Source organism: Saccopteryx bilineata, chromosome 9, assembly GCF_036850765.1.
Source record: "Saccopteryx bilineata isolate mSacBil1 chromosome 9, mSacBil1_pri_phased_curated, whole genome shotgun sequence".
Classification (NCBI taxonomy): domain Eukaryota; kingdom Metazoa; phylum Chordata; class Mammalia; order Chiroptera; family Emballonuridae; genus Saccopteryx; species Saccopteryx bilineata.
Window position 1 is genome coordinate 90,976,443 of NC_089498.1, and position 9,871 is coordinate 90,986,313.

Consider the following 9,871-nt stretch of genomic DNA (forward strand, 5'->3'; position numbering starts at 1 on the left):
GTCATTAGAGCAGAGAACCAGTTGTTAAACTAGTTGAATCCCACTACTTCTCCAATCTAATTAATATGCTCTGCATCCCCACTGGGCTCACATGATGTGCTTCACACACTTGGCCGCCACTGCAACCATTCCGGTTTTCTGAGACTCTACTCCCACCTTCTCTCACTCCTCCCTAACAGGCAAAACAAAGCTCAGAGTGCTGTAAACACTGGCACGAGTGTCACACCGTCAGAAGCCCTCCCTCCCCCTGCCAGTCTTAACTTATCCCACCCTCGTTAGGTAGTTAACTTCTCAGCACTTCTGCATTCTATGAGGTCGCAGAACTCACCGTTATTGGACATGATGCTTTCATCTCGCAACTGAGGAGTCCTGGGTGAGGCCAAGGGCAGAGGGAAAGCTCCAGGGGACCTGGGAGGTTCTGGGGCACCACAGAGGCGCGGCTGGAGCCGCTGCTCTGCGGGAGCCGGAAGGAAAGTAAGCAGCACCGATCGGGTCTTTGGGTAAAACCAGAGGACCCGCATGCACAGAACGCGGACCGCCTAGGCTGACATCCTTGGCTGTCGCCTGGGTCCCACACCGACCCAAGAAAGAAGTCGCAACTCACAAGGCGAGTGAATAGTGTTAAGTTCCGGCGCCACCTCCACGGGCAGCGGGGGCAGGACTCACCGTGGGGGCGACTGGAGCCAGGATGCGTCCTCAGTCCCACAGCCGCCGGGCACCAGGCAAAGGCCGAGGCAGCGGGGACGGCGGGCCGGGACCGCGGAGCCGAACCTCTGGAAGGGCCAGGTCCCGCCACTAGCCGGGGTGCAGCGCGCTCAGAGTGCGGAGCTCGGGCCAGCAATCCCAGGAAGCCAGTTCAGTTTCCGCCCTCTCGGCGCGTTCACAGCCCGGCACGATCCTTGGAGAAAGCCGGGGTGGGCCCTCGAGTGGGCGTGGCCCGGGTCTTCCTCCGCGAGGCAGGAGTAGCGGGAAGGAGGGTCCCCCCACGCTCACGGCTCCCAAGCCAGGTGCTACCTGGGTGGCTCGGCGCTCTGCCTGGAGGTGGCGGGACTGCAGCGCGTGCCCAGCGCCGCGGACAGCCAAGGTGATACGCACTATCTTGCCCCTAGGGATCGAGCCGCGAGTGAGTGTGGGGTCGGGGTTTCTCCCAATTTCCACTGGCCTTTCCCAGGGTGTTTTAGTCCTGCCTTTGGCTGCCGGGTTCCTCCTTTCCCTCTGCCATCTGTTTTCTCCATCTCTCTTCTTTTTTCCCCAATGCCACCCTACCCTGTATCCCTGCCCTCTGCCGCCGTCTCCTGTCCTTTGTCTCTTTGTCTTTTCCTGTTTTTCTCTCTCATCTCTCTCACTTTCTCTGGTCTACCTCTTCTTTGCTACCCATGGCCCATATGCCCGGGCGCTTTCTCTCCCCCCTCCCCCGGCCCCGCCCCTCTCCCTTTCCCACAACAAATCTGCCTTGGATTCTTTTCCTCCTAGGTTAACTTTTTGTTCTATAATTCTTTTCGTCTCTTCATCCAGCCAACCAGGTCATGCACTCAATCATCCTGAAGTGCTCCCTTGTTCGTAGCCAGGGTTGTGCTGCACTTTAAGCTAATGAAGGTGCACTGTGCCAGATCCTTTCTCTGATTCTCTGCAGAGATCTGGGCATGTAACTTGTTCAGTGCCTATTGTGGGGAAAAGACTCAAACGATCAAGTTACAAATCTCTGAGTTTTCAGGGTGAACTGAAAAAGAAACACTTGGCTTTAGAGACAAGGCAGTGATTTAATTCTTTTCTTTATATTTGCCTTTAGTAATAGGCACAGACGGCACCTAATGAAGCTAAACCTTGCAAGGACATTTAGGGGATGTTGTGGCCCATGCCATCCACCCCCACTGTGTGGGGCAAGTGCAAGGCTAGGAAGGGGGGACAGACAGGTTGGATTCAGAGCTCAGTTGTGAGGAGATAAATAGGGAGGTCAAGGCTTTGCATATAAAACATTTTAGTGAGACTTAAAATAAGAAATTTACTGTATATTTTCAAAATATACTGCTCACAAAAATTAGGGAATATTTTATCGTTTCTTATTCATTTTGAAATCTCCCCTAATTTTTGTGAGCAGTGTATATAGTTGCCAATGCAGCTGGTGTGTAGAAATTAACTTACATAATTTTTTTTTGGTTTTTTTTTAAATTTTATTTATTCATTTTAGAAAGGAGAGAGGGAGAGAGAGAGAGAGAAGAGAGAAAGAGACAGAGAGAGAGAAGGGGGAGGAGCAGGAAGCATCAACTCCTTATGTGCCTTGACCAGGCAAGCCCAGGGTTTTGAACCGGCGACCTCAGCATTTCCAGGTCGATGCTTTATCCACTGAGCCACCACAGGTCAGGCAACTTACATAATTAATGTTGAATAAGACATTTTATAACAATTATTTTGACATTTAAAATTAATGTTTTGTGTAGGACCCTGGTAGAAATTCTTCATCTAAAATCAAAGATTGTCTTAGACACATTCTAAATGAATAAACATAGATAAACAAATCTGAGTCATTTTAAGGAATAAAATAGAATTTGTTAAAATTTAATTTTGTCAGAGAGACATAACTTCATTGTTTAATGATATTTTTAGGAAATATATAGCTATATGTTCAAATATACATATAATTAAGTTACACACACACACACACACACACACACACTAAGTTGTAAAAAGAAAACTTGTTTGTTTGTAAAGCTATTAATTACCACCTAACATTTGAAGCTTTGGGTTCTTATAAATAATTTAACCTTCAGTTTTAGTTTATTATGATTTTTTATAACTCAGTTTATTTAACTGTTTAATAAATATAGAAAAGGATATTTGTCAGTAGATAAATCACACAGAAGTGAACAGAAATAAAATATGATGGAAGAAGGTTGCGGTGTGATTATTGAAAGAATCTTTCATTTTAGATCAAAGAATGTTGGACAGACTCATAAGTGTATGCATGGAGCATTGATTTGGGAGACTATTTTCTTGAGTGAGCAGTCAAATTGTCTTTTAAGTTGTTTTAACCACTGACTTCTGATGTATGAGATTTCTGGGATGAGGTGGGGTGAAATGGATGCTTTTCAAATTATGTGGAATTATCATGTGTGCTTTGTTTAGATTTATTTTTCATATCTCCAGGAAGTGACCACTTCCCTTTAAAACAGATAACTACACTTTTTTTATTTTGAAATATAATGCTTTGTTTTCTTTAAGTAGGCTGTTACTATCTTTTCTAGTAGATGACACTGTTGTTAGTATTGCTGCCTGGGAAATCTGATGGACATTTCCCCTGACAGCAGCCACTGGAATTAGTCCACATGGCCAAGTTAGGTCTCCAACTGACCTCATTATAGGCCTGATGGCTGACTACATCCTGGGAATCCTGCATTTGGTTTCCTTGAATGCAGCAGGCATTGATGCTAGAGGGGTGTAGGCATAGCTGGACATGGAGCCTGTGGGAGCTGGCCTGGACACCCTCTTATCCCCAGCTCCATGGCACCACTGGCTAGCCTCCCGGGAAGGCTAGGTAACTCTTTGATTTTTAATTTTCTCAGGGTTCCAGGGTTAAGAATATGCCTAGAAAACATGTATGTTTCTCTTTGCAGGAAAACCCAGGATCTCACAATCCATAGGTAGAAGAGGCTGATAGATGATTATCTTCTGAAACCTTCCATAAGGGTCTGAGAAGCGTCTTCAGGGTTTAGTGAACCAAAGGGTTGAAGCACAGGAAATATTTTCTGCCTTCATTTGTTTTAGCTGAAAAGGAAGGCAGACATAGGATGACTCTGGCTGGTGGTGTCACTAAATAAGGTCTAATTTCTGAGCTGCAGCTTGAAACTGCTGGAGGCTAGCTAGCTGACTCAGGGTAGGGATAGCTCAAGAAAATTAGGCCACCCAGTTGTTTGCTAACAGATCTTTCTCCTGTTAAGTGGAGGGAACAGGAAGAAAGTGTACTCATTAAACACTATTGTGCACTAGACCCTGGGTGCACAAGAGTAGAGGGCAGGCAGCCATGATTTTGACTCTTACTCTTTGCATTACTGTGTTAACAAATCGATAAACTGTGACTGCCTCATGTTTATTGAGCTAGGCTCTTTAGTACTTGAGATATAGTAATCCATCTAATCTTTACAACCAGGTAATGAAGTGGGAAGCAAGGTAATCCTTTTTTAGCAATGAGAAAACAGAGGCAGAGAGAAGATCAGCACCTTGCTAGGGTCACGGGTTTAGTAAGAGCAGAGTCAGGTTTGATCTAGGCATCTGACCCAAGAGCCTTTGCTCAATGATTACATGCAATTTTGCAGTTATGACATGGAAAAGGAAGTAATATGGGAGATTTTGGTCAGGGTTCTGCAGAGGAATGAATGATTAGAGTCTACATTCACTATCTTGGGAATGGTAATACACAAAGAAACATGTTTTTTTAACACCACTGGGTGGGTGAGGCTTCATTTCTCAGAGTGTAGCATTTCCTGTGTTGGTCAGTAGAACCCTGGTTGGTGGCCCAGAAGAGTTGAGAGCCTGAGGGAGAAGCATTCCCATGGTAGGGAAGGCTGGATGTGGTTGGACATCTTGTTGTCTTGGCAACTCGGGTTTAGGTGGCTTCAAAGGTCATCACTTAGTAATTCCCATAATCTAAGGGCTCAGCACTTGGAGAGTTTGAGATTGAAATCAGGTTCTTTTAATAGAAAGAAGATGGGTGGTACTGAAAGATGTCTGCATGGCTCAGAGGGTGTGTTACTGAGTTCAGATTGAAAGATCCAAAGAGAACAAGAAAAATCCCTTCTTAGGACACACATTATAGAGAGTGATGAGGACCAGTAAATAGTGCCAGGGGGTGACATTCCAGGATAAATTGGGCTGTTGAAGAGAGCAGAGGATAACAAAGTGTTCATTAATACTGATTGGGAACAAGAGATGCATAGACCCATTGGCTACCAGGACAGCTGGTGTCTGTGGGAGGAGAGATGGGAAGGAACAGCTTCACTTTGCCCAGGGACAGAGAACCATCCCCCAGTTTTAAAGGATATCAGTAGGTCCAGGAAGGAAAGGAGGAGTGAGACAGTGCATGTGGTCTGTGCATGAGGTCTCCTGTACCAGAACTCACTGGCCAGGGCATGGAGTGACCCCAAGGATGACATCGCATATCAGCAGAGGTCGTCTGGGAGGTGTTGGGGTACATGAAAGAGGTGCATGTAGCTGGATGAGACTTCAAAGTTGAATGTTGACCCAGGAAAAAAGCCTGGGGATGTACGAACAAGGAGAGATGTGTATTCAAAGTAGGCAGGGGCCCACGGGCACCAGGCATGCCACACATCCTTTTCCATTTTGAGAAGTTAGATTTGGTGATTGATACAGACTGAGTGGACTGAGGTTAGATTGATTTTGTAGAACATTCTTTGCACTTGCCTGAATGACCTTATCTCAGCAGTACTGAGGCAGGAGGTAGGTGCCTCTCAGGTAGGTGGGAGTCAGGCCAAAATTCTGAGTCAGCATATTCATTCACTCTTTTTCTTCTTCCTCCTTTTCCTGCTTCTGCTCCTTCTCATTATTATCGATATTATTTTTATATCATCTCCTTTTCTTCTTCTCCTTCTCATTATCATTATTAAGATTTGTCTTGTAGCCTTGATGGAGGGTGAAGTTGGATGGATATCTAACAGGAGGCAGAATTCAGATCCACAGTGGTCCCCCAAAGCTGTACTGCAGCATGGAGTTTAGCAACATGTTATTTGGTAGATTGAAGACACATGCACTTTGGTTGAAACACACAACTTGCCTCATATGATGGTTGTGAAAATTCCATGAGGTGAGGTGATTAAGTCTCTGGAATGTAGACACTTATGCAGTCCATAAACAATGACTTTTATTCTTATACCATGAAAGATCCTAGAAGCAAATGTTCCATCCTACAGGTAGGCCACATGTCCGGAAGTTCAGTGCTGAGAAGTGGGTTATCACGTCTGTGGCTCAAGGCACTCTGGCAGCAGGATCCACATGGCAGTGGTTGGCTAAGGTTGCCTGGGCTATGAAAGTAGCCCAGTTGGGCTGTCTACAGAGGGTGTCGTGGTGCAGCAGAACCAGGTGGACAGCAAGAAGGCTCCTACCCAGGGTTGGGAAAGACATCATTATAGTTCTAAACTGTCATTATCTAGGGAACTATCAGAGAAAGAGAAAGAGAGAGAGAGAGAGAGAGATGGAGAGATGAGTATACAAGTTTGTGTATATGTATGAGTATAAGTGTATGTATATGTGTAAACATATGAGTGAGTGTATATGCATGTGTGAGGGTAGGAATACACCGTGTGTGTATTTCTTTGTAGAGCTCATGGGAGCCCAGTAATAGGGCTTCAAGCCAACCAGCTACTCTGAGAAATGGAGAGAATTGGCTCCACTCCAGTTAGAGCCATGCACCGGTAGATCCGGAAAGGACTGCGAAGTAATTTAGCCCAGCCTTGGTTTATAGATGGGAAATTGAGGCTGAGAGAGCTGGGATGGTCCGTTGAGGGGTACTCACTGGCATGGCATGGCTGCCTCTGTCTCTTCAAGAAACCTTGGCTGGCACTAATTTGTGATGTCAGGGCATCCATTTTGAGGAATTAAGTTGGGAAGGATGTTGAGAAAGGCTCAGACTCCCCTGGAAGCAGTTTGGACTTGGCACTCACTACCAGGGGCACTATGAGTATATGTGGGTAATACAACCAAAGCAGGCTTTGACGACAGGCTGTTGGGTTTCAACCCCGGCTGTACCTCCTACTGGCAGGGAACATGGGGCAGGATGAGCAACTTAGCAAAACTCATGCCCTCCTGTCTGTGAGAAAGGGTGAAAATGGTAGAAGGTGATATGTGTGACACACCTATCACAGACTCCAGCTGTTGAGATCAGAGAGGGAGGGCACGGTGCCTGGGCTTCCTGCTCCATGTGGGCAGGAGGCAGGGCATGAGTAAGAAGCGGACATCAGCCTACATGGTATTTATGTGTAACAAGCTTGAGAAAGCACCTGTAGAAAAGCTCACCTGTCTACTCCTCAAGGCCCTCCTGGGCCTAGGGATAACTATTTTCTACTGATGAGAGGATGGAGCACTGCATTGAGTGTGGCCCAGCAGTACTGCTGACCAACTGAGGTGGGGCACTTAAAGGTAGCTTTCCCAATTCCTAGAACTTGCTGACAGGACTGATTAGGGAAAGGCAGGGATAAATATCTCCCTAGCAGGGCTGATGGCACCCTCTCCTCCTTGGTATCACTTCACATATGGCCAGTATGTATCTCCCTTTAAAGCCTCGGGAGCAAAATGGAAGCAGGACCACCTGAGTATGCCCAGCAGATGGGCACAGAGGACAAGTTTATAGTTGCCAAGTGAGCAGAAAAAAAGCAAGGAAATTAATGTGTAGAACTGAGTGTTAGCATTTCCAGCGAGTAGAAACAGGAAAGACCGCATTGCTCTAAGGCAGCGGTTCTCAACCTGTGGGTCACGACCCACAGCTTGAGAACCGCTGCTCTAAGGGTAGGACCAAATAGAGAGGTGATTACCCGCTCCCCTCTCCCCAGGCACAGCCCCAGACCCACCCTGTCTTGCCTGGGTATTTATTGCTTCACCATTATCTCTTTGGACATCTATACTTGCAGGAGCTCCTGTTCCCAAGTGCTTAAAGTTCTTGGCACTGCTGATGATTTGGCTGAGGTGGAGTGAGGGATTGGCATGCTGTGTAGCAGGAATGCACACTGCCCTAGATCAGCGTGCGAACATTTTAGAGCTGCCCACAAAGTCAGAACTGGCTGGTGGATGTCTTATGTGCTCTGCTTACACAGCTGCTACTGCCGGGCCCTGGCAGGTATGGAGACAATGCTTGGCACTGCACTGTGCAGTCCTTCCTAATGGAGTCCTGGAGGTGAAAGCCAACGGCACAGAGTTCTGGGACAGGCTGAGTTGCGGCGTCTGTCGTAGTCAGGGTTCTTTGGATGCAAACAAGGAGTGAACAGTGCCTTCTAAACTGCCCGCTGCTTCCTCTCTCTGCAGAATCCCGTGGTCCAAGTGTGGCTGGCCCAACCATCGGGGGGAGGGGGCTGTCCAGTCTCACGACTCTTCCTTGGGCGGAGCCGTCCAGAATGCCAAAGCCCTGAAGACGGCAACTGTTGGAGGCCCACCTTGCTCAGCTGCCCCCAGCCCTGCTAGTCAACATGGCTACTGGGAAGGGGGTTCCACGGAGTCCTTCAGCTGAAAACAGTGGGTGGCTCAGTGAACCCGAGCAAAGCTGGGGTGGCAAGCCTGTCCTGCTGGAGAAAACAAACCACCTGGACTCTGAGGCTGCTGCTGGTGGGAGTGGCCAGGAGAAGGCCTGTGCAAAACTGGCACTGTCCACGCCCCCAGGCAAGCTTAGACTGGGAAAGCCACTGGCCCAGAAGGTGTGCTGGGGACAGGGGCACAGTGCCTTCATAGAGGTGCCTCAGCTCAAGAAAACATGGCAGGGCAGGCAGGCTCAGGGGAAGGAGCACCATGACCTTACAGGCCAGCCTGGCTCCCAGAAGCTGACCCAGGACATCCCCAGGGAACCAGTTGACAGCGCAGTCTTCTCTGCATGGTCCAGTAGAGCCCGAAGGGAGCAGAGAAGTGCCTTCAGCAAACCAACCAGGTGTCCATTAGGGAGACCTGGGTCAGCCTCTGTCTTCCAGGGAGGCAGAACTGCAGATGCCCTGGGGGAGCTGGTGGGACTCATCAAGGTGGTAGACATCCCTTGTTGGGGTTGCCTTTCCAATGCCAGGCTTCCAGTGGATGATTTCTGGAACCTGTCAATGCTGCCACAAACTGCCCCTCTCTTCAGTGCTGTCTTGGGTGCCCCAAAGTTGTGGCTAAGGCATGCCATGGCTCAGATACCCACACCCTTGTCATCTTCCTCTACAGCCTCTTGGGCCTTCCTGACACCCACATCCACGTCCCTGGGTCTGCCCACCCAGAACTGGTGCGCAAAGTGCAACCTCTCCTTTCGCCTGACGTCTGATCTGGTTTTTCATATGCGGTCCCGCCACAAAAAGGAACACGCAAAGCCTGGCCTATATTCTAACCCACTGAGAGAAGAGACACTCGCATGCCCCATTTGCCATGAGTACTTCCGCGAGCGCCACCATCTCTCCCGACACATGACTTCTCACAGTTAACAGGTGGCTATGACACTCCTGAGTGCAGTGTCTGAGGTCTGGATGGGAGGCAAGAACGGCTCACTGGAGCTCCCATTATGAAGGCTGTTTGTAGTTGTCTGTAGGGCTTTCTGCATGGGAATGTATGGATGAAGAGTTTGGTCATAATTAAAAAAACAAAAACAAAAAAATCAGTCCCTGGCTGTGATGTATCTTTAAATAAATAAAACCATGAAATAAAATGATGCACTTTGCACACTCAGGGTCCTGAGACCACTAGGCACAAAGTGTTACGAGAGTGGAGCCCCTACTCTTGTCACTGTTCGTTTGGATCCATACGGTGCCAAGTTTGGCATGGAAACGGGGCATTGGAGGCAGACAAAACTGGAGTTGAGCCGTGGCCCCTTTTTATACTAGATCTGACCTTGAACAAGTGGTGTTAACTGTCTGGATCTCAGTTTCTTATCGCGAAATGGAGGTAATGACACCTGTCTAGGGGACATGTTGTCAGGGAGATGTGAAGACTGTGGCCAACATGCACGTGGGACAGTGTGGTCATGGTGTAAGTGATATTTAGTATCATCATCTAGAGTAGTTGGCTGTTGTTACACAACAAACTCTGGGTGGCAAAGACCCGGAGTGCCTGTGTCTCCCTAGTGGGCCTGTGGGCAGGAAGGGGAGGAGGACTCCTTGCAGCTCCACTGTCACAGCAGAGCTTGGAGGACCCTGCT

At 48.1% G+C, this 9,871-nt stretch overlaps 2 protein-coding genes across 11 annotated transcripts in view; one reads left to right on the plus strand and one right to left on the minus strand.

The window, feature by feature from the left end:
• The window catches only part of ANTXRL (ANTXR like), a 38,039-nt gene extending 37,282 nt beyond the window's left edge, over nt 1-757 (minus strand). For 7 of the 8 annotated variants that reach the window (XM_066243641.1, XM_066243638.1, XM_066243644.1 and 4 more), the window contains exon 1: nt 329-654. In XM_066243641.1, coding sequence (XP_066099738.1) covers nt 329-352 — 24 coding nt within the window. In that variant the 5' untranslated portion in view covers nt 353-654. The other variant, XM_066243642.1, reaches the window with a different exon arrangement.
• On the plus strand, nt 257-9,294 carry ZNF488 (zinc finger protein 488). Of its 3 annotated transcripts, none has more exons than XM_066243649.1 (2): nt 257-373; nt 8,026-9,294. In XM_066243649.1, the coding sequence occupies exon 2, from the start codon at nt 8,187-8,189 to the stop codon at nt 9,159-9,161; it is 975 nt and encodes a 324-aa protein (XP_066099746.1). In that variant the 5' UTR covers nt 257-373; nt 8,026-8,186; the 3' UTR covers nt 9,162-9,294. The 3 variants fall into 3 exon arrangements, with proteins under 3 accessions (XP_066099746.1, XP_066099744.1, XP_066099745.1); XM_066243647.1 differs by lacking the exon at nt 257-373 and adding an exon at nt 966-1,084; XM_066243648.1 differs by lacking the exon at nt 257-373 and adding an exon at nt 1,075-1,123.
• Nucleotides 9,295-9,871: the final 577 nt, after the last annotated feature.

Bases quoted from the DNA above. Each gene is read 5' to 3' on its own strand.
- ZNF488 (XM_066243649.1), top strand. From the start codon at position 8,187: ATGGCTACTGGGAAGGGGGTTCCACGGAGTCCTTCAGCTGAAAACAGT.